The sequence below is a fragment of the Clytia hemisphaerica genome, unplaced genomic scaffold, assembly GCF_902728285.1.
Source record: "Clytia hemisphaerica strain Z4C2 unplaced genomic scaffold, Clytia hemisphaerica genome assembly, whole genome shotgun sequence".
Lineage (NCBI taxonomy): Eukaryota > Metazoa > Cnidaria > Hydrozoa > Leptothecata > Clytiidae > Clytia > Clytia hemisphaerica.
In genome coordinates, this window is record NW_027103421.1 from 727,139 (window position 1) to 751,822 (window position 24,684).

Sequence of the window (24,684 nt, forward strand, 5' to 3'; positions counted from 1 at the left end):
TATTTAAAGAAAAAGGGCATCGATATCGAATGATTTTTGATTTTTGGCTTTTACGAATTCTTTCTTTTTTTAGGGTAAGTACTCCTGTTACGTCGTTTTTAGAACAATAGGTAGAAAAAAAGAAGAAGCAAAGTTTACATAATTTCGTAAAGTCATTGCAGTGGTTTATATCACGGAATGTCCAAAGAAAATTTCCTGTCTTATCATTTCCCACCCTTATTGTTGTAAACCTCGACTAATAAAATCCCCAAGTTTATTTTGTTTATAAATTTACTAAAGAATCTAGTCTTAAGTCTCTATACTTTTAAGGCTGTTTGATACACGTTTTTATAAGAACATCCAATATTTTTGTAGCCTTCGGATGTTCTTGACTTTTGAGTTAAAAATGTTCTTATTATGAGCATTTTGTGAATATTTTTTACCATTTTCCTAAGAAAAAAGGTGTTTTTGAATTTTAAGCCTAAAAATGGTCTTAACTTGTTCTTAACATTTTAGCCAGCGAAGCCATATGTTCTTATATAGTTTGTTCTTATAAAAAATGTGCAGCGTCTTTCCTTTTCTGAAATATGAAAATAACTGAAAATCTTTTAAAATACTACCAGCAAAATGACAAAATCTACAAGCCAAAAATTCTCTCCGAAAATTTCTCAAGCAAAAAGTGAAGATAGAATGATATTGAAGAGAAAAACTGCACGAATTGAAAAAAAATATATTGAAGAAAAAAAGTGAGAAAAATATTACGTCGCCCGCGTATAAAATCTATTGAAATTGAGAACCCGGGGAGGAGGGGGGGGAGTACTAGGGTTGGCGGATGAGGGGTATCTGCGGATGGGACCTCCAAAAACCGACCCTTAGAGAGACTTTTTTGAAAATTTTCTTCAATTCTTGGAAAAATCCCTACCTATAGAGAGATTTTTTCAAATAAATTTCCCTAAAAATCGTGAATTTTCCGACCCTTAGAGAGACTGATTTAAATTTTTCTGATTTTTGCGACCCTTAGAGAGACTTTGAAGGGTGAAAAAACCGACCCTTACCGTCCGCACATACCCAGCAACCATTTTTGCCTAAGTACCCCCCCCCTCCTGGGATTGAGAATTTCTAAAAATATTGATAAGTTAAATAACTGTACTTAGATTTTGTTGAAAATTCAAATTAATGTAGAAATTGTGAGAAAATCTTTTAAAATAATCTACCAGCAAAATGACAAAATCTACAAGCCAAAAATTCTCTCCGAAAATTTCTCAAGTAAAAAGTGAAGATAGAATGATATTGAAGAGAAACACTGCATAAATCGAAAAAAAAAATATTGAAGAAAAAAAGTGAGAAAAATATTACGTCGCCCGCGTATAAAATCTATTGAAATTGAAAACCTCCAAAATATTGATAAGTTAAATAACTGTACTTAGATTTTTGTTGAAAATTCAAATTAATATAAAAATTGTGAAAATATAACAGAATATGTAATATGCCGTGAAAATAAAAAGAGAAATCATCTTTTGCAATGGAAAATTGAACAAAAATTTAACGATTACTCCGGAAAAAAGCCAATCAAGTCGCGCAATAGTAGAGGGGAGTAAGCCTCTCGCGCATAAACCTATCTGTTATATTATTTAAAAAATAATTTCCTATCTCATAAAATTAATAATTCAACCAGAAAAATATTCAAGAAATTTGATGTATGTAAACTATAAAAAATAACATTACCAGCTATAGAAAAAATAACCAACTCTATAAAATGTTATAAAAATTTGTTTAATATAATTTTACTAATCATGTATAATATAACATGAATGTTAAATGAATTTTAAACACTACTCAACTTAAATTTAATAACATCAGTTTTGGGCTTTCAGACTAATCACTATTCAGAATTTATAAGCATTACACTCTATTGCTCAGATTCCAGAAAAGTTCTCTTGAAAATACCAGTCACTAAAATCAAAATCCAGCAATTTACTCATTCCTCATGATCAACATAGTGTATGTTTCTGATATTTTTACTTGGTACTGAATAATTTTTCCTGACTTTATGCCCACCCAGTAGTATGGTGACATAGGAATGGGGGAATGGGGTATAAGTAATTGATTCTTGGGTGGTGCTGAGAGGCAGAGAGCACAAAAATTCCATGAGATCACTTATTTTCGCGCCTCTTGACTTTTTCACAAACAAATAGCTTTTCTATCCGAAAATAGGGAAAAAAATTCGCACTTACTCAGTTAGCATGCTGAAAAAAAAACCTTATTCCTTCAATATGCCTCCCCAGTCTAAGCCACGTCACTGCTATCCCTATAGATAACTTAGAAATCGGATCAATTTCTTTGGCCTTTTTTCAAAAATCGCGCTTTCCCTTATTTTCTTTCAATTACTTTGTTGGAAAGTCAGAAAATTCAGTGGGAATGGGGAAAATAGCTTAATAATTTGCAGAGGAGGATTTGTTTATTTTATTATTTTCAGTGGGGACAAAAAATGGAGAATAATTTTACACCGGGGACGATATTTTTGCCAATTTTTTCAGTGGGAAGGGCTCCCCAGTGGGTCTGTGAGAAGGGGATGTTTAAATTCACACACAATTTTCTCCACCAGGAATTTTCCACGATAAGATCTTTTCCCCTAGCACAACCCATTGCAATTATATGGTCAATAAAGATAAATACTTTATATAACATTCCAATCAATGATAAGAATAGTTTAAGAATAAATACTCAAAAAATACTTCTGGACTATTCTAGAAAGAATGATTTATAGTTATCTTAATTTCTAAAAATGATTTGATTTTTGATAGAAAAAAGGAGGCTTCTTTTAAAAAGAAGAAGAAAGTTTAAACAGGTTTAACTTGCTTTGACTGAAAAGTAACTTAGATTAGCTTAAAAATTTATGCAATAAAAATTAAGGTATCAAAAATGAGATATTATTCTAAAAATATTCTGATAGATTAATAAAATATTATAAAGCAATTTGTTTAAAAGTTATACAAAATATAAGTCGCGCACTGTTCAATACAAAACAACTCCGCGATTAAGGTTTTGTAACCAAGGGTAACCAATAAACAAAATGAAGACTTTTTTCAATGAGTACAGTAGAGACGTGAGAAACCAAAATAATATTGGTGTAAATGATTAGATTACGAAAAAAAATGAAATCTTCTTAGCTCTAAAGAAAGGAGAACTTTGTTCAAAGCCCGGGGGAGGGGGGCACTCAAGGTAAATGACCTACCATACGGGTATATTAACCGTACCTTAGGGATATATTTTCCAAGCTTCCCAAAGTGCATAGGAAGGGTCGAAAACAGCAAATAGGTGGAGAATTTCGAAAATCTAACCATGTTTTGCCTAAAATTGGTCAAATTTTTGCTCAAATTTGCTCAAATTTTCTCTGCATTGTAAGAGTCCGATTTCAAAGGCCTAATTTTGGGCCGCACGTATGGTCGTTTTTGAATCAAGTGCCCCCTCCCGGGTTCAAAGGGGGTACTTCAAGCAACATCAAAGGAGGGGAAAGGATGAGGTACGGCAATTTTTTTCAAAATTTCAACAGTCACTCTCTCAAAGAGCTAGAAAAAATTAGTCCAATCCTAAATTGACGAAAATCTTAAAGGTTTCTTTTTACATAAGTGTTCCCATTTTATACCAGACACGTTTTTCATATTGGGACAGTGTCTGCCTATTCTTATATTATGCCGATATAAGCAAAAAATATGTTTCTCTTTTCCTCTTCCTGACCAATCTTGCTCCACATCTGTATCAACTCAATACGAAAAAGCTTGTGAATTAAAATGGATAAGTAAGCAAACGATATCACTCTTATTCAAAATCAAAACTTTTAAATCAATTATTGAAAGGACTATGATTTCTATTTTTGTTTCTGGAATGCAGTTTTGGCTTTAAAATAAAAAATCTTCAAAAATAACACTTTTTCAAGAAATGAATGAATAAAGCAACAAAAATAATGTCGAACTAGGAAAAGAGTCAGAAGAAATGTAATTTTATAATATAATATTATATTGAGTATTGGGAATAAATTTTCACTGAAATAAAAAAAAAATCAATAAATTGATTTAAAATTAAGATAGAATTAAAAAAAACTCGATTTATAGATCTATTTACTAAATTAAATCTAAACTAAAATATGCAATAAAATTGCTACGTACATGGACAGAAGTATAGGGTAAGGCCAACACATTACCATCCTTCCTTACCATAAAAAATGATCAATGGAAAGAAATCTCCGCGGAAGTCCTAAATAAACTAACGGAAAGGGTCTGTTTTTCGTCGGGAATGACAGAATACGCAGAAATCTAGAATTTAGGTCTAAAAATTAAGTCCACTGTCTGAGACGGAACCTATCGACGGAACAATAATGGAATGATGGAATTACGGAATCACGGTACCCCTTAAAAATGCAATGAATGGGTCTTATTACTAGAAAAGCTAAAATTGGGCTCTTCCAGAAAATGTACGTACATGAGGGGGCGGAGGAAATAGTGTCCGGGGTGTAGTAAAAATTCTGAAAAATTTGCCCTGTCCGGGGATGGGTAAACTTGCTCCCTTGTCCGGGGGTTCGACCTGCTGTCCAGGGGGGGGGTAAAAATCCACAATGTCCGTAGAATAAATTTCTAAAAAATGTTATATCCTCCACCGCCTCCCATATTCATTTATTTTCTCGAACAGCCCATTGTAGATAAAGATTATTCCTACGAAAACTATTTACAACAATCGAAACAAAACGAAAATAAGTTTAATTCCATAAATTCTCCATATAATTATTTCTATATGTATAACATAATAAAGTCTCGTAATAAATGGTAATAATATCTTTTTCAATATGATCCAAATCTCCAGACATGAGGAGATTGGTTTTGAGTATAATACACTAGGGTCAAATTTAGCCATTTCGTTTTACATCCATACATAGGGGTGGCCGAACATTTCCTTCTTTATCCACAAAGAAGAAATTCCAAAAACTTAAACGACAAAGCATCGCCTAACCTATTTTTTCTTTTCCAGGAATGAAACTATAAGCTCGTTTACATTCCAAGGAGTTTGTCCACCTTAAATTTAGCATAAAATAGTATTTTTCCAAGGGAAATAGATTCCTTTTTTCCAGGGATTTGTTGCAAATTTTGTAATACTACTAAAAAAAACTCGCACAATTTAGAGAAAAGGTTTGTCCTACCCCTGCATGGATATTACCGAGTTTATCTAATTTGACTAAATCCTGATCAGCTGAGGACGACAGTAAATCAGCACTTTTACAGTCCTCGATAATGCGGATCAGAAATGCAGGTTTTTTCCAAATCGCTTCAGTTACTCTACCGCCCTCAAAAGTGCAAATACATAAACTCGCTATTAAATGGTACAGCTGGTACATTGACTGAACAAATTGCATCGGTGTGCATTCAGAGTCTGATACTTGACGCGACCTGATCCTAGTACACTCTAGCCCAGCTTCGTTTGCACCCAATCATGGGTCTCTCGCCTATAAATCTGCAAATCGATTAGTTATAATGGGGCCTTATTCCTGATAAGTACCACTGTACTGTAACACCGAATTTATGTATTTGCACTTTTGAGGACGGTAAAGTGACTGAAGCGATTTGGAAAAACCCGCAATTCCGCCCCGCAAAACCGAGGACGGTTTACCGTCCTCCTCAGCTGGTCAGGATCTAGTCAAATTAGAACCTCCGTCCAAGAAAAATACACATACATAAACTCGGTAGTGGATTGATAAATGTGTCCAAACTTGAACGCCTTCTGAAATCGCGTCTAATTGTTTTGGTGTTATCGTTAAATAGTGGTAATACCATAAAACATTTCTCGATAGCGGTTACTGAGACCTCACCTCATTATCAAGTAAATGCAGTATGGTAGTCTATCTGTCAACAGTTTCATAACAAAGAGATAACCAGCTAATAAATTGAATATTACTACTGAAACATCACTTGCGAGAGGAATAGACTTCTTTATCCACCATTAAGGAATAATTTCATAATAACATTCCCACGCCATCACCAACAACCAGCATTTATGACTGATCATCCATCTTTTGATTTTATGATAAAACATCTTTGTGAAAACTCAATTAATTCTTCATTATAATTGCAATAACAACCAAATAACACTTTCTTTTTAAAGTAATGAATCCTTTTAATTGCTATCTTTACTGGATAAACAGTAAAATAATGACCTATTTCATCATCGGTGTAATATCCACCGATCAACTGCGATATACCATTTACTAAACTTTTTTATAAAACCTCTCTTAAGAAGTTAAAAGGAAGAAGAGGATGATATTCTCACTTCAAAGACAATAACTGCATCTCCCAGCTCAACCAATCACCATTCGATCCATTAAAATTTTCGTTTTTATTGTAATAAAAGATTAAAAAAAAAACCTCGTCCATCATGAAGTTGCCAGGAAAAATCCTTTATCTGTGAAACATTCTTTAATAGTAACTGTCACTCCACCTTTGGTGATATCAGTCAATGTGATCTGATCAATCAATGGCCTTTGTTTCAAGCAATCACATTTAATTTTCGTAATGTCAGTCTTCGGTAAAAGAGTGGCTTCAGTGGTAGACTTCATCTCCGATTCTGCATTATCTGTTGTTGACTTAGTAGTGAGTATTGTTGTTTTTGATTCTGGAACTTCGATATTTTCTAGTTTATTGGGAACCTCTTTGGGCTTGGGAATCGCTACATCTGCAGGAATAGTCTTTGCTTTGGTTGATTTTTTAGTTTCTGCAGAGACAAGCCTTGGCGAGGGTGAAACAGGACATGATTTTGAACCATTTTTTCGGTTAGTTAATACTCTTGATGACGATGGCTGTTCTTCTCAGTTTCTTCATTATTGGAACTAAATATTGGTAGACAAAAAAAAGTTTTATACCACAAGTTAAAATGTGAGGTTCTTTTTTGGCTGAGAGGATACTACAATAGGATAAAATTTTGCGGGATTTAAATTTCGCAGATTTCGCGGATTTGGGTGTCATTCACACTCCCAAGGGAAATCCGATAAGTCCTTATCCGCGAGATATATTTCTGAACAAAACTCAACACTTCTCAAATAAACTACTTCCTTTAACTGGGATCGATGAAGCACTAATGATGCATATTTTAACAACCAACATGTATGATTTGTAAGTAAAAGCCACGTCTTTGTGAAAATATTACAGTATTTCCCACAATAGTGCCATTTGCGAAATTAAATCCCCATGAAATCTTAAAATTTCGCGATGAGCTTAACCGCGAAAGTTAATCCCCGCGAGAAAATTTACCCATTAAAATAGGGGACCGCTTTGTAGATTTTTCGCAAGTTGTTGGTTGGTAGGAAGTTCAGGCGCAAACTTAACTAATAAGAAAAAAGGGGATTAAAAATGCTGGCCGTTCGTAAGCGTGTGTCTGCTTAAGAAACTATTCGATGATATTGAAAGTCACCGTCAACAAGTAACTGTCATAAATGAAACTCTATTATTCGATACGCTCCCTTATTCGTTGAAAATCCTATTCCCCTTGAAAATCGAATTAGAGACCATCAAATGTATACCTGTTCAATCGGTCGAGAGTTGGTTCTGTATTCCGATCTTCATCTTGTGAGTCATTCAAAATATCTACATCTTCATCTTCGGTACCATGTTCAATATCTTCGATCACACTCCCTTCTACTTCGCCCATCACCATGGGCGGTGGTGGTGGCGGTTCTTCAACAGTTGTATCTCCTTCATCTTCTTCTTCTTCATGTTCTGTCGCTTCTTCTTTTACATTAACCTTTAACATAAGAAACATGGTAATAATCATCTCTAGGATAAGTAATATTTTTGATCAAAGTTTTTTGAAAGAGGTACCCTATTGGTAGCACTACTCGATGTCGGTGAGAAGGAAAATTTATTTGAATTAAACATTGGAAATATAGTAATACAGTGGCCAAAGCAATACCGAGTTTATGTATGTGTGTTTTTCAGCGACGGAGACGGTAACGTTCTAATTTGAGTAGATCCTGACCAGCTGAGGACGACGGTAAATCAGCACTTTTACCGTCCTCGATTTTGCGGGGCGGAATTGCGGGTTTTTCCAAATCGCTTCAGTCACTCTACCGTCCTCAAAAGTGCAAATACATAAACTCGGTATTGTTTTGTCTGAGACGGAGTACGGCTTTTACACAGAAAATCAGCATATAATTCTGAAAACTTTGGTGAATTATGACAGAATTTTGAGATGGGAAAGCCTCTTTGTAATATACTTCGCCGAGGCCGAAATCCATCTGAGAAGGAAGAACTTTTAACACTGGTAATATAATAGAGAATTTTTCATGCTTTTCAAGTTATATACTGTATTATGGTTAAGCTAGACTAGTAAACTAGTCGTTGAAAACAGACCCATATACAAAAAAATCAAGCTCCAAATAAAAAGAATCGAAGGGGTGAAGTTGCGTCTCTTTTCTGAATTTCAACGACTAGAAGCTACTTCCCTCAAAAAACGTTGTTTAATTTTACAACTTTTTTTAGGTTTTTGAGAATCCATTCAACTTTTTTGACTAAATGATATTTCATAGTAACATTGAACATGAGAACATATAAATAAATGAGCATTTCTAAAAACGCAATAAACAGAAAGAAAAATAAATGCAAACCCGTACGGGTCAGACATATAATACAGAAATCTGTATGTCTCTCCTTACGATTTTAGGTGAAGAAAAAAAGGCGTTAGAAGTAGCTTCTAGTCGGTTATTTTCCTTTTCTCTCACGCGCGCTGAATAATCAATTAGTGTTTACATTATTTGATTGACAGTTTTATTATAAGGTTATAAGTAATAACCGACTAGTTTACTAGTCTATGGTTAAGCGAACATTGGATCCCTTCAACAGATTAGACATTTTCTCCCATAATGGCGGAAACTACGCAAACTTAATAAAAAATGAAAAATCTTTCATATATGAACCAAGCGCAATATACTCTTGCCTTCCGACACTCCCCAGTGAAACACTGATTAAGCCCTCATTTCTTATAAGCTAGGTTACTCAAAATTGTGTTAAAATATGGTGTACTAAATGAAGACAGCGCAAAAAATGAAAAGAAATAATTCGAAGGTTTATCATATTTTCTTCCCACACTCTCATAATCATTTACGAATGTAATAATCAATACAATAAAAACATGATAACATTAACATTTCATTTTGTTTGAAAAAGCGCCAGTCGTCATAAGATTCCTATTACTCTTAGGTGCCAAATAAACGGCCCCCCGCTTGTTAATTTTTCGATTTTTTTCCAACTCCCCGGACGTTATTAGGACCCCCCTGTTTATTAATTTTTGAAAAAAATTCCCAGCTCCCAAAAGGAAAGTTTCTTGTTTTACTCTAAAAAGCCTAAATTTAGTCTATTTTGACCCTTTTTAGAGTTTTTAAAAGTCCATTTTCCAAACCCCCGGTAATTAGGCCCCCCCCCCGTTTATTTGATTTGAAAAATTTTTCCAACCCTCCCGTTTATTCGAACCCCCCCCCCGTTTATTTGGCACTTAAGAGTATTCAGTTCGAATTTTTTTCAATAGCTCTATCCATCGAAATTTGCCATAGTAAAAAGATTGAGCCAATAAGATTTACTAACCTGCTCTAACTTAGGTTTTTTGGGGGTGATAGACTTCACATTGCCACCTCTTCTCTTCTTTTTACCGCGATTTCCTGGTGGGTGACTGAAATGCGAAAGACTATAAAAATTATTTACAACGTCATAATACTTCGAGGGGAAGCACCTTGGGGGGGGGGGCTCGAGGCCGCCCTTAAAATTCCAAGATTGACAAGTGCTATGAATTTTGACCAGTGGTAGATATGGATAATTGAGGATGATTTACGAAATTTTTTGGTTCGGTCACCTGCCTGGTTGGTATTTTACAGACCAGAATGTAAACTTAACAAAAATCATGTATTACTGATCGGCTCGTTCGATTTGATTTAATTTTGTTCCTGAATGCTGATTTGTCAAATTAAGGAGACTAGTAACAGAAAAAGTTCCTTCCCTTGAGTACTCGGTACTTTACAGACTGGTAACCAGGACCACCTTCCGGAACTCAGGAACTACTGCAGCTTTTGACTTGAAATTTACCAGTGATAGATAAGATATTGACCATCTAAGGCAGTGTACAAAATTTCAATTTTGTCACGTGAGTTGTTAGTATTTTACAGACCGGTCAGTTTTTTACCTAAACTACTCACTTTCAGCATGACTACTCGTCCGAATTCGCTGAAATTCAGGCTGCAATCTTGTATCATCAATACCTACCATTTGTCAAAATTTCAAGTATCCAAGGACTATTTATAAAAATTCGTTTTCGGGGGCGGGGCCTCTTTACCCTTCCCAAGATGCTCGAAGGATTAAGAAGCACGAGTATAGAGCATTTTAAAATATTCTTTCAAATGTGACCAAACAAAAAATGATATAAAAGCAAGTTTGTTAAAGACGGAAGCTATATGCAATCAATTTCATCTTTCATTTTACTAAAAAATTTTAATGTGGGAATATTTTTAAGCTTGAGAAGATTGTAAAAAGAAACAACAAAAAAACAACTAATAAAATTTAGCCAATTTTTTTTCTTTTGCTTTTTGCACCTTCCAAACGCTATTAATTGTATAAAACCAGGTTATTGACTTAAAGATTTAACTAGTCTACACAAAAGGTGAAGTGTACAAATAATGTGTACAGGTGAGTGCATCAATGCAAGGACAAGGACAAGAAATCTTATTATGTGAATCATTAGGTCATTTCAAACATGGCATTCTAACGCTATTTGGTCATGTCTCAAAACCCATAACCCTTTCATCCAACATTTTTATCTGTTTGGATTTGATAAGGGAAGTTTAGACTGACAAAGCTACGATATCCTTAAACCGCACAAGAGTTTAAAAAGTAAAGAAAATAGTCAGACTTACAGGGCTTTATAGCTTTCCAATAAGCGTTCGTCTAAAATATTCTCAACTGGCTCCCAGGTGTTGAATCTGAATAATAATTAGATCAATATAACTAAGAATGGAAAATCACCATGCGAATTTCCAAGGGATTTTTATAGTATTTAGTTGAGTCTAGCTGCTAGCTATTGTTAAATCTATTGGAACTTTGACGATCTATCTAGCCTTCTTCCCTGGCAATAAGAGGTTTAAAAGATGAGTGCTTGACCAGTAAAAATTATACAAATGCTGTTTCAAGAAGGTTTACATAATCAATCACCCATTCTCCTTCCCCCTTCCTATCCTGTCCCTTTCCTAGTCAGTGACAAAAAAACAGTTGCTGTTTTGCCATCAAACTCTCTGTATTTCATGCAACCCTGTCCAGGCCACTCAGAATCTTTTCAATTGGTATTTAACCATTGAGCATCATTTCCAAAGCATCAAAGTTCATCGCCAAAATATTTTGTTTGTTGTTGAAAAATTCATTAATTAAAAAAAAGTAAGTCAGTTATACTTTGATGAATATCCTTGCCATTTAACCAAATACTCTGCGCGTCCCTGAAAAAGAAAACAGTAAAAGATAAAGACTGTGGGGCAAAAAAAAAGTAGTTCTGTATTCGGAAATGCGAGTGACGAAAAAAAATCTCACCCGGGTGGCCGGAAAAATTTTTTTTCTCCAATTTACCTTATTATTTAATTGCCGAGGTACGAAAAAATACTTAAGGTTTGATGCGCATATAAAAACGAAAACTATTGGACTGTGATTGAAATTTGAAATATTTAAGCTTTATCAAACCATTAAACAGAAAAACAAAGAAACTTTTCTCAAATAACTATTATAGTAATTAGTATAGTTACTACGAGGAACTAAAAAATATATATTTGGTTAGCTCGGCCGGGTGATGTTTTAAAAAAGATTCACCTGGCCAGTTTCCGGAAACAAAACTACTTTTTTTTGGCCTGGCCAATAGGGAGGTTGTCAGTAGTCCGACACTTTCTAAAGTCTATTCACGATAAGTGTGCACTCTTTTTTTTTTACCTATAACTTTTGAAGGAATTCTTCAATCTTTATAAATTTGGTATCGTTGGAAAGATATTAGTGAGTGGAACAATTTGAAATAAAAAAATCTTTAAAAAAATTCTAAAAATGAAGATGAAAATGAAGAAGAAAAAAATGAAGATCTTGTAGAAAAGTGCTATAACTATAATTTTCACTGAAGTGAATCCTTGATCATTGAACGTCATCACTGTGAAAAAATTTCTCAAAAATAATCATTCAGTTAAAAGATATCAAATAAAGTTATAAGCTAATTGCCGCCTAAAAACGCTGTTTTCTGCTGTTTTTTGGGGTCAATCACTTATTAACTTTGTATCATAACTTTATATTGAATAAATATTTTAGTGAAATTTCTTCACAGTGATGACCTTCTAAGATCAAAGAATCTCTCAAGTGAAAATGAAAGTTATAGCACTTTTCTACAAGATCTTCATTTTTTTCTTCTTCATTTTCATCTTCATTTTTAGAATTTTTTTGAAGATTTTTTTATTTTAAATTGTTCCACTTAATATCTTTCCAGCGATACCAAATTTAAAAAGATTGAAGTATTCCTTCAAAAGTTAGAGGTAAAAGAAAAAAGAGTGCACACTTATCGTGAATAGACTCTAGTCCGACAGTAAAAATGCTTGACGTTGGATTTGACAAATACGTCAGTATTCCAACAATTTTTTCCAACAACGAGTAAAAATAAACAACATATAAAACGAAATATGCGAAATATGAATCGCCAAAGAGGGGACACAAATCCAAAGTTCCGACTTTGAGGTTGGGCCCCTAAACCACCTAACTTTTATTAAATTTTGGGAAGCTTATTAGGATTACTTTCAAGAGTCAAGAAATTGGATTTAGCTGTTTTACGACCCTTCTTATTTTTTTTTTTTTGGGGGGGGGGGGCTGGTTTTAAAGTTTGTGATTTACAACCCTTAACGGTGGTACCTGAAGGAGGTCATTTTTTTCCAATTTTGACCAATTTTTCGCCAATTTTCCAATTTTTGCCGGCATAATTCTGAACATGCAAAAAGGTGCATTCTTTTTGCTATAAATTATATTTTATTGGTCCAAATAAAGCAAATTTGATTGGTCCTTTATTTCTCATTATGTCAAAATGCCACCATAATGAACTTTTATTAATATTATCTCAGTGAAAAGCCCTTTTTCAGACAAAAGTGACGTCGGAAAAAAAGACTTCTAAATTGTAAATTTATTTTATAGATTCGGACTATTTTACCGTCGGAAAAGAAAGTGTCGGACTAGTGACATGCATCCGGCAAATAATTGAAGTGTTAAAATTTCAGCAACAAGGAATTGCGATCGACTTGGATTAATTTGACAAGGCTGAACAATTTTATCATAACTTGTTAGTTTTTGTATCTTATTCTGTAAATTACATCTTCAATACTTCTCGAAACTTGACAAAAAATTTCAAATTGATTGACGCAGTGAGCGTGAAGCACCGAGCAAGAGAAGGGAGCTCGTTTTCGTGATTTTTTACAATTTTGAGCGATTTGCATTTCGCTGCTCAAGTCTTGAGCAGCCAAACGAGCTCCCTTCTCTTGCTCAGTGCTTCACGCTCACTGCTTCAATCAATTTGAAATTTTTTGTCAAGTACAAAATGTTGGAATATTCACTATAAATGTCTATAAATTCTATTTTAAGTATATAATGGTAACACGTGCGTTTGCGTAGGGTAAAATGGCGAAGTGCGAAGATCGAATTTGGAAATTTTTTTTTGAAAAATGACCCTACAAGATTTAACTATATCTTTTTATTCCATGAAGAGATTATACTTTCAAATAAAAAATATATTGACAATGAATGGATAAGCTTTCTAGAAATCTAAACATAAATTGCATAGCTTTTACCAAAAAATAGCACTTTAGGATCAGAAACAGTCAAAAACCAGCTTTTCCCAATTTTCTTCGAGTTACAGGAATTAATTCCTTGTTTGTTTTGATCTGAAATTTACAGTAGGGGCTGGTAGGGGTGGCCAACATGGTTCCCTTGCTCATATCAGAGGGGCCGAGACGGGGGTAAGAGAATTAAAGTTTCTAAGTAAAATCTTAATTATCACCCAAAAAATTGCCTTTTTTTTGTCCATATCTTTTAAATAGATAGTCCCAGCCTTATCCCTCCTTCAGTAAAGCTTCCCATCTCTGGTAAATCAACTCGGGTTCAATTTCGGGTGTATCAGGTTCACCCGACCTTACCTGAAATTGCTATTTTTGGAAGTCCGGTTCGTTTCCAGTAAATCGGGTTAACCCGAATTCACGGGTTGTTCAGGTTGTTGTTTTTTCGAGTATTTCGGGTTTACCTTAAAAGTCGGGAAACCCAGGTTAGTGCGCGCCTGCGCACCGAGCACTTACCTGAAGAACTCGGGTTATTGGACGATTTTGAGTGGTCCTTCGCGTCCGCAAAAATATTTTTTTCACGATCGGGAATTTAGAGCGCGCTTTTTTTCTTTCTGCGAGAGAGTTCAAGATGGAAGGTCACGTCATTTCGTACTTCTCATTTTACTTTGACAACTGGATGAAGAAAATCGCCTTCAATTTTCCAAAGGGAATGACTATGACTGGATGAAGAAAAAAAGGTATGCTTTTATCATTTTTTATGGAATGGAAAATCTTATTAAAAACACTTAAAAAGCTGCTTTTTCCCAACAAATTCAACTACTACAACCAACTAGTTGACCAAATGGCATCGGCTGCATCATCCGTAAGGCCAAAACAATCTACTGCTTCTTAGAAAATCTTAATGAAAGAAGATATCATTATATGCACCGAAAATCGATGTGTTGACGACAGGGATTCAGATTCGCTAACCTGTGCAAAATGTAAGAGATCCATTCACTACAAATGTTGCATTCCATATTCAAACACTCAAAGCCAACAGAACCCAGAAATACATTTGTATCAACTGCGTTGAAGTTGAACCCAAGCTGCTCGAACTGGTCCCCAAGAAGGAAAAGGCTCAACCATCGCTTCAAACGCAAAATGAAATTAAACGCCTTCGCAGAGAAATCGACGCATGCGAAGGAATTATAAAAAGTAGTCGTGACTTTGAGGATCACCTTAAGAAACAGCTTGAAGATAAGGACGCAGATCTCCAACTCTTGAAAAATGATTTGAAAGCTGACCCCGGCCTGCATACACTCGAGTTTGCTGAAAAGAAATTCGAACGAAAGCTTGACGAATTCAAGGACAGTATCCTGTCAACAATAAAGAACGAATGCCAACAAGCTATGAAATCGTATTCAGAAGCCACAAAATCTGGTCTCCCTCAACAACCGACGAGTGACACGAGCGGAATCAAACTTGCTATTAAACAAGCCAGAGACGAAGAGATCGCTTATGAGATGGAGAAGAGGAGAAGACATCATCGTTCACGGAATAAAAGAAGAAGAACAGGTATGCGATAATAGTGACAAAAATAATCATACTAGGGACTGTGAATGGGCTGATCAATTAATTAAGGATTTGCATGTTTCTTCTAAGATCAAAAAAATATTTAGAATAGGTAAGAAACCAAATCGTCCACTGTTAATTTGCCTCGATAGTGAAGATGATAAACTTAAGATCATGGGAAATCTCCCATCACTTAAAGGTAACGATACTTATAACGGCATAAGTATCACAGAAGACCTGTGTAGGTCCCAACGTGAAAAGTATAAAGAGCTATCACAACAGGCGAAAGACCTAAATGATGACCTAGAAACCGATGAATTTATTTATCGGGTTGGAGGATCGTCAAAAAACGGCTTCGACATAAAGAAGGTGTACAACAAAACACAAAAACGATACAACAACCCAATCAATCAATAAAACCGATCGATAACGATAACGACAGCTTGAATGAAAACCCACCTAACAAAAACGATTCAAAAAACACAACCAAAACAATTAGTGAACTTACTATCATCTACACATATGCAGACCAAATGACATCTAAGAAGAAAAAAGAACTTTTAAAGCACGTCGCTAATGAACAACCTCATATAATTGCGATCACCGAAGTCAACACCAAACGGATCTCTGAGAGAAAAGATCAAGACTACTCAATTGAGAATTATTCTACACCATATAAAACTAACATAGGAATACAAAAAAAGAGAGGAATCATCATTCTAGTCCACAAGTCTATTGATCACCTCATCCTACAAATACAAACGAAAGTTGAATTTGAAGAGACTTGCCTGTTAGAAATTGCAATGGAGAACAAAGACACCATGTTACTCGGATGTCTTTATAGAAGCCCGACAAAAACTGAGACAAACATCTTCGATGAAAATAACAAGAATATGAATAAGCTCGTAAAAGATCTCTGCCTAAATCCGAAATACACTCATATATGTCTTATAGGTGACTTTAACTATAAGAAAATCGATTGGGTCCATTGGTACTCACCTTGTGAAGAAGATAGCGACGAGGAGAAATTCCTTGATGCTTTAAGAGACTGTTTTTTATACCAACATGTCCTTGAACCGACACGGCGACGAGTTATCGACAAACCATCAATACTCGATCTCATCCTTACAGGGGAAGAAAATCAAATTTCCGAGATAAAATACCTTGCCCCACTCCATCTCAGTGATCACAGTGTCCTCTCCTTTAAATTCTATGGCTATTTCACAATTAAAAATGAGCTTGATAGATATCAATACAGCAAAGCCAACTACCAGTTTATGAGATCTCATCTAAGCCATATCAATTGGTCTATCGAATTCATCCAAAAGTCGATTGAAGTTGATGTGAATGAGAGTTGGGACCTATTCCTAAAGCAAATGATCGAGCTCAGAAACCTCTATGTGCCACTTACCCAAAATAAGAACAACCTGTCAAATCAAAGGAGGAAAGGGAAGCATCCCTTAGATCCAAAAATTTGTCAGATAATTAAAGAGAAACGTAAGGCGCATAGAAAATGGATCATCTCACTTCAAAACGACGACACTGAGAGACGTAGAAGGGAGTACGTAAGATGGCGCAACGCCGCTAATAGAGCCCTGACTCGCTACAGCAATGGTCAGATACGTGGCTTTTAAAATTTCATCCCGACAAATGTCATGTACTAACGTTAGGTAAGCCGAATATAATTAAACATGTACATCAATACACACTCGGAGGAAATTTACTGAAACATGTACAATTCGAAAAGGATCTCGGAGTTATTGACCAAAATCTCTCATTCGACCAACATATATCAAACCAAGTAAAAAAGGCAAACTCAATGGCTGGTCTAATTAGAAGAACCTTCACGTATCTCACTCCTGAATTATTCCGTAAACTTTACATAACATTTGTCAGGCCCCACCTAGAATATGCCCAAGTCATTTGGTCACCGAAACTGAAAAAACACAAAAAACTTATACTATAGAAGGTGTTCAGCGGCGCGCTACAAAAACGGTTGAAACATGTGGACGACTATGTTATGAAAGCAGACTACAAAGAATTGGAATCCCAAGTCTAAAATATAGGCGTGCGGTAAGTGATATGGTTGAGATCTTTAAACATTTAAATCACTATGAAAAATCGTGTGTTCCTAAGAAATTTAACCAACGAATAAGACCAATGAGAACACATAATTCTGAACTGGTAAGAATTTTCGGGAACGATGGTGTCCGTGGACCCCAGAGCAACTCCCTTTACTATCGGGGCATTCAACAGTGGAATAGCCTACCTGAAAAAGTAGTTAAATCATCTACAATACAAGAGTTTAAAGAAAACCTCGGTCTAGCTTGGAAAGAGAAAATGTTTGAGTATGATTGAAATTGTCACTATTGTTGCATATCTGTTTGAAGTTAACCTTTGTAATAAACCAAACCAATGTATGAGCGATTTATAGAGGCCCATGTGCTTGCACGGTGGCCTGGAAATCTGTAAAACATTATTATTATTATTATTTATTTTCTTAATAAATTTCACAGGGCAGGGGAAGTTGGTTTGATTCATGCTTCTTCTGATCAATCTCTTTGTCTTTTCTCAGCCTCAGAGTGTTCTTTGAACTTAAGTGTCAAAAATATATCTCAGTTATTTATCTTTGCAAGTAAGTCTATAAAGTAATCCCAATAAATTGTTTCCTGGAAATTTTTAACCTTTAGTAGAGCTAGAATATGAGAGTGTTTGTTTGGGGTGTATCTCACTAGAGTACAACACCTACTTCAACAACAACAGTCGGAATCCAGCGTGGAAATTTGTCTACTATGACTGCTTTTTTGTCCGAACACAGTTGCATGATTTGTCATATTTTGTCTGAAGGCCAACCATCCCAAATAGTGCATCTCAGAAATCAACAATTCTTCACTGAGTCCCTTCGAATTTTTTTTTACAATCCCCTAAACTTTTACCAATTTTACCAACCGGCAACAAATAAAATTCTCAACTTCAATTGAGCTACAATCTGAGAATGTCTGTCAGTATGTTCGTGCAGTCTGTCAGTCTGTCACTGCTAAACTTTGTTTGGGGCAGCGGGCAGGCTGGAGTCTTCAAAAATGGTTGGATTCGGCTGAAATTTTGCACACTTGTTTCTTGGGTGAATCCCTGGTAGCCCTGGGATTTTTTGTTTTTGTTTTTTCATTTTTTCAAATTTTTGATTTTTAGGGGCATGGTCACGTGTTTTAGTCTCAAAACGAGGCTAAAAACTTTGGGACAGGCTTGAGACTTCAAAAATATTCTGATTCAGCTAAAATTTTGCACACACTTTGTTCCTTGGGTGATTATCTGGGGGTATTTTTTTTGCTTTTTTTCGAAATGTTGACTCTTTGGGGTGTGGTCACGTGTTTTAGTCTCAAAACGAGGCTAAAAACTTTGGGACAGGCTTGAGACTTCAAAAATATTCCGATTCAACTGAAATTTTGCACACTTGTTCCTTGGGTGATTATCTGGGGGTATTTTTTTGCTTTTTTTCGAAATGTTGACTCTTTGGGGTGTGGTAATGAGTTTTAGCCTCAAAACGAGGCTAAAAACTTTGGGGCAGGCTTGAGACTTCAAAAATATTCCGATTCAGATGACATTTTGCACACTTGTTCCTTGGGTGAATATCTGGGAATATTTTCATTTTTTCAAAATTTCGATTCTTAGGGGCGTGGTCATGAGTTTTGGCCTCAAAACGAGGCTAAAAACTCTGGGGCAGGTTGGAGACTTCAAAAATGGTCCGATTTAGCTGAAATTTTGCACACTTGTTCCTTGGGTGAATACCTGGGGTATTTTTTCATTTTTTAAATTTTGATTCTTAGGGACGTGGTCATGAGTTTTACCCTGAAAACAAGGCTGAAAACTTTAATGCAAGCTCGAGACTTCAAAAATGGTCCGATTTTAGCTGAGTAACAGCAAAAGTCTTTGAAACTTCTCCATTTCCATTTTTTTACACTGGCACAATAAAAAAATCTTTCATGAGATTCGTAAAGTGCACTATGCAATGCTTCAATTGCAATTCTACCGATTTTGTCTTTCAAATAACTTTTTTTATTGCACTCATTAGACAGGAAACATTTTTTTTGGGCCGGCCTAGTAACTAGATTTTCCTTACTTACTATGCTTTAGAAACGTCTGAAATTAGGTTACGTGGTGTGTCATTCAGGTAGTTAGATAAATTTTTTTACTTATATAGGTTCATAAAGGAATAACTGATAGTTTTTGGATGGGTGTAGCTCAAGAAAGAGAATCCAGTAAAACATGCGTACCCTGCTTCCCTTCCCACTCAGGAAAGAACAATATAAAATGAAAAATATTTTTTGATATTCATTCTTTTTTGACAGGTTCAACCCCAACAAGAGCTAAAATGCACAAAGAATTCAAAATTGACAATTCACTCAGATTACACCGCAAGTCAAGTAAGTACCGAATGTCTGTTTAACTATTCAGATGTTGAAAGATGCCTGTTAAACAGATGGCCGAACTGTAAAAATCACAAATATTTGTAGCTCAGTACATTGAAGGCTGTGAACAAGAATTTGTAGCCTTCCGTAAATTCTTAAAAAAGTCATTGCTTGAGATTTAAATGGAGTTTGTGGTAACAATTCAGTAATGAGAAAGTCTAATATTTTTTTAGACATGGCTCTTCCAACCATAGTTCGAAAGCTGATGAAAATTCTTCCCCGTTTAACAAGTAAGTGTTATTTTTCAATGCGAAGATATTCGGGCGGATGAACAGGTCAACTATATCATGATATATTCCAGTATTCTATTTTTTAGGGAAGCCATTTCAAGATCTGAGGGTTTGAATTTTTTTTTGAAGGACTCCCTAGGGCACTCAGGCAAGAGGGGGATGTGTTGCTGACCAGAGTCCCTTTTATAAGTAAAGAAATACTTGGGATATTTTAAAATTCACTAAATTTTTGAAATCAGCTAAAAATTGTCTAGGATCCATTTTTGAACACCAGTGACACTCCAGTGACAGTACCCCTCCCAAGGGAAATTCAGACATTAAATGTATACAATAATGGACAACGCTTCAAAACCTTACTGAATTTCCATGACATCATTATTCATCATTAATTTTTAAGGTGAAGAAAGTCAATGGAGTTTCGTGACAGCGACAAATTTGGTTAACTCAACTCAAATTTGCGATGTTGTTTTCACATTTCTTTTGCAATATGAATCTTCAGTCTCAAACACGTTCCCCGTGTCTATATTAGATGGTGACAGCTTCTTGTATAATGTGTTCCAAACAGTTGTTATTCCTGGTTATTCATGTCAAATGAGTGCAAAGTAGACAAATTATTTACAATTTATGAATTTATATCAATTTACTTTCATTTTATACTATATTAATTTTATCAAAAATTTTGAAGGATAACCTTTCTTGACACTGCTTTAAGGAAATTAATTTTCATAAGAGATTCTCATTTTCGCTGACTTTTGTCAGTTCCAAGTCACATTTTTAAACATTAGTATTATTATATTTTAAAGTAATATCGCGTTGGAAAGATAATTTTGAGCAGATTGATTTGAGTTCGCTAGGTTCATTGCAATTATTTCTAACTTAACAGTATCACTAAGACTTGCCTTATTAATCCACTCAAAATTATCTTTTGGACGAATTTTCACATTTATTATGACATCTTTCTATCGTTTCTAAGTTCAAAAACTAGAAAATGCCTTTTCTGAATTAGTTGGAACAGACGTTACATTAAGTTGATAAAAGAGCCAGTCAACAAATTATTTTTCCCAAAAAAGATCGTTGACAGTCTATGTTTGTAAATCGTGTATTTCGAAGCTAGATTACTCTTACACTGTTAAACTGCATTTGTGAATTCTTATGTGATTATTCAGGATTATTCTGAAAATATATCAAGTAAAGTAATGCAAAATGTGATGCTTCCTCTTTTTTCTTGCGGTATATTAACAAAACAATTTCGAGTATGTTTCGCAAAAACCACTGATATTTAAACCTGAATTACCCGAGTTTGAACTGTAAAGAGGCTGACGTGAGCAAACGGGTAAATCAGGTAAACCCGAGAACCCTAGTTACCCGGGTATGACGGGTTTCTATTTTTGGAATTTTTCGACCCGAAATACTCGAGTAAATTGCTCATCAGGATTTTCGGGTATATACCTCACGTCAATTACTTGAGTATAATTACCCTAGTATTACACGAGTTAGTTTACCAGGGATACCTCTTTTGTCCTTCAGAAAAACCAAAAATATTGGCCTTAATTGCTTGCTTTCAGTTCCTGTAGCCAATAGTGTGACCCCCTGTATTTCTATTTTACTCGGCACGGGTTTTTCAATAGAGATGTCACATGACTCACATGTTATTGAGCAATGAAAAATTGAAAAAATCACTTTTAAAGATTCGAAAAACCTTTCCCTCTAATTTTACATTTTTCAAACACCTCAGACATCTTTGCCCTTATCAGTTAGTCACACTAGGAAATCTAGCTTTCAGAAAAAACAACATCAGTCATCTACAGGATGTATTTGCAACAACAAGGATGAGAGTTACCTGAATCAAGTTCGCATGACAATTAATTACACGTTTTTTTTTATTAGAACCCAGTTTATAAGAACATTGAGGCTGAAATGCGTCAAAAAATTAAGAACATTGTAAGAACATGCCCAGCCTCAGTTTGGAAAAAAATGACAAGAAAGTACAATTATTTCTCTTTTCAAGCAGTTTTAACCGAACTTAGGGATGGATTTTCTAAAATCGAGAGTCAAATATTGTCCAAATTTTACCAATTTTAAGTGCTTTTTATTTTGCATGATATTGTCGATTCAGAGTAGTCTGAAAAATTAAGAACGCATTTAAGAACATTTTAGGCTTAAAATTTCTAAAAAAATAAGCACATCCAGGCTCAGCCAAATTTTAGGTGTTCTAATAAAAAAAAAACGTGTAAAACTTGAAAGTTTGAAACAAAATAAAACGTGCAGCCAAAATCAACCAACCAAAATTTGTCATTCAATTCCCGCCCGAGACAGCGCTTTGATTTTTAAGGCCTAGTTTATACGCTAAAGTAAAAACAATTCCGCACATGTAAATGGGTCATTGTTTGAGGTCCGGCAAAATTTCCAGGAAATAGCCTATCCGGCGGTGCACGGATCTAGGTGGGTTTCCCCTCCCCCGTAGATCTTTTTCTTGGGAAGTTGATCTTCAAATTAGTTTTCAAGGTTGGCTTGGCTCAAATTTTTTCATCTACGGCTCAAATTTTAGGCAATTTCTCAAAGTTTTTGAAAATGTTAATTTCATTAAAAAGCGCCGGGTTATTTTTTCATGAATCCCTTTAGAAGTTTTGCGGCACATTTTTTTGCTTGAGAGTCATGTAAATGATAAAGCGCACTCGCAGCATTAATCTTTGATACGCATTTTGGCGGGAAGCTAGTTGTGACTAACTGCTTATAATAATGGCAATGTGCTGTTCACATTTCTGCTGAATTGACATTTTGTTGTTAAAAAATGTGCCATTTTTGGCAATAGTTGCCCGAAAAGAGCAATAATTGGCGTTTTTATCTTTAACTTTAAACCAGACGTCCGCGCTCGATAGGATCGATCATCGGAACGGCTCGACGACGGATCGATATGTGATCAAGGATTACTTAACGATCCGGATGGGAGATCGATACTCAAGATTTTTTTAAGCTTATGATTAGTTATCGATTATTTATCGATCTATCATTGATCTTTTATCGATCTTATCGATCGACCCTATCGACTCATACTTGATTTACGATCGATAACAAATCGATTAACGATCGATGAAGAATCGATTAACGATCGATGACGAATCGGTTTACTCGATTGAAATACTAGCTCAATAATGGATCAACGAAGGATCGATACTCAAGACTTTTTAATCCAGACGTCCGCGCTCGATAGGATCGATCATCGGAACGGCTCGATGACGGATCGATATGTGATCGATGGATTACTTAACGATCCGGATGGGAGATCGATGGAGGATCGATACTCAAGATTTTTTTAAGCTTATGATTAGTTATCGATTATTTATCGATCTATCATCGATCTTTTATCGACCCTATCGACTCATACTCGATTTACGATCGATATACTCGATTGAAATACTAGCTCGATAATGGATCAATGAAGGATCGATACTCAAGACTTTTTAATGGCTGAATCTTCCATCGATCTCCCATCCGGATCGTTAAGTAATCCATCGATCACATATCGATCCGTCATCGAGCCGTTCCGATGATCGATCCTATCGAGGAGCGCGGACGTCTGGTTTAATGGCTGAATCTTCCATCGATCTCCCATCCGGATCGTTAAGTAATCCATTGATCACATATCGATCCGTCATCGAGCCGTTCCGATGATCGATCCTATCAAGCGCGGACGTCTGGTTTAAAGTTTAAACACCCAACTGCTTGTTGTGAGATTTTAAGATATATAGTGCCTAAACTGGATTTCGATCAGTCTTTCAGTTCCAAAAGATTGCTAGGAGTACTTTCCTGGACATCACCTGGTAATCAAAGAAATTTCTAAAGATAATGAAGCATTGGATATACCTTTTTGTAGCGCTTTTTAAGGATTTTTTCAGCAGCAAATACTTCTCCTGGGGCACCTTGAAAGTCCGCCATCTTGAATTGTTTTGTTTGTTTCTTTTCCAATTTTCCCGATTTTCCCCGATTTTCTTGATAATCTTTCCCGTTTTTAAGAGATTGCTCCACAATTTTCTTCTATTTGGCTACAAAATTTTGGCGGCAAATTTTCAGTTGCCTCGTGCCAGCTGTTGCCAGCTCGTGCTAGTGTTTTCAATATTGAATGACTGGTTCGTTACGTTGGCTGGTTGGCTGGTTTGTTTGGGTCTCCTGCCTGCTGTCTGTTTGTTTTGTATTAGAAAAACACAGTTAAGTGCTAGTTTGTTACAGTCCCGTTTATGTAATTTTATTTATCTGTTATTTGTGCTTTTTGTCATTTTTGCAGGATTTTTTTCAAGAGCAGCCACCGGCAGATTTTTTTGAAATATCCGTTCTTTTTTTCCAGGAGAGTAAATCTAGGAGAGACTTTCCTCAAAACACCCAGGTAAAATCTAGGGGTTGTCTTAAAAACATATGTTCTTAAAATCCCAGGAGCACATTTTAAGGAAAAACACATACAATTTTCCAGCAGACAATCTGTTCAAAAAATCCAGGAGCTAAATTGTGAAAAACACAACCAGATGTCGGATTTCTTTTCCAGGGAACTTCATAATTTTCTTAAAAGGTCTCATTTTCTAGGAGTATTTTAACTTTCTTAGAGAAT

The 24,684-nt window shown here is 35.3% G+C and overlaps 1 protein-coding gene and 1 long non-coding RNA gene across 2 annotated transcripts; one reads left to right on the top strand and one right to left on the bottom strand.

Annotated features, from left to right (window-relative positions):
* Window positions 1-6,397: 6,397 nt before the first annotated feature.
* Window positions 6,398-24,049, bottom strand: LOC136797798 (polycomb group protein Pc-like). The gene is made up of 7 exons (XM_067054382.1): window positions 23,949-24,049; window positions 11,445-11,488; window positions 10,916-10,981; window positions 9,597-9,681; window positions 7,541-7,761; window positions 6,806-6,850; window positions 6,398-6,749 (listed from the first exon to the last, which is right to left on the bottom strand). The coding sequence occupies exons 1-7, from the start codon at window positions 24,018-24,020 to the stop codon at window positions 6,398-6,400; spliced, it is 885 nt and encodes a 294-aa protein (XP_066910483.1). The 5' UTR covers window positions 24,021-24,049.
* Window positions 14,429-20,051, top strand: LOC136797779 (uncharacterized). Its single transcript, XR_010845299.1, has 3 exons — window positions 14,429-14,574; window positions 19,735-19,809; window positions 20,028-20,051. It is a non-coding gene; the product is annotated as an uncharacterized lncRNA (long non-coding RNA).
* Window positions 24,050-24,684: the final 635 nt, after the last annotated feature.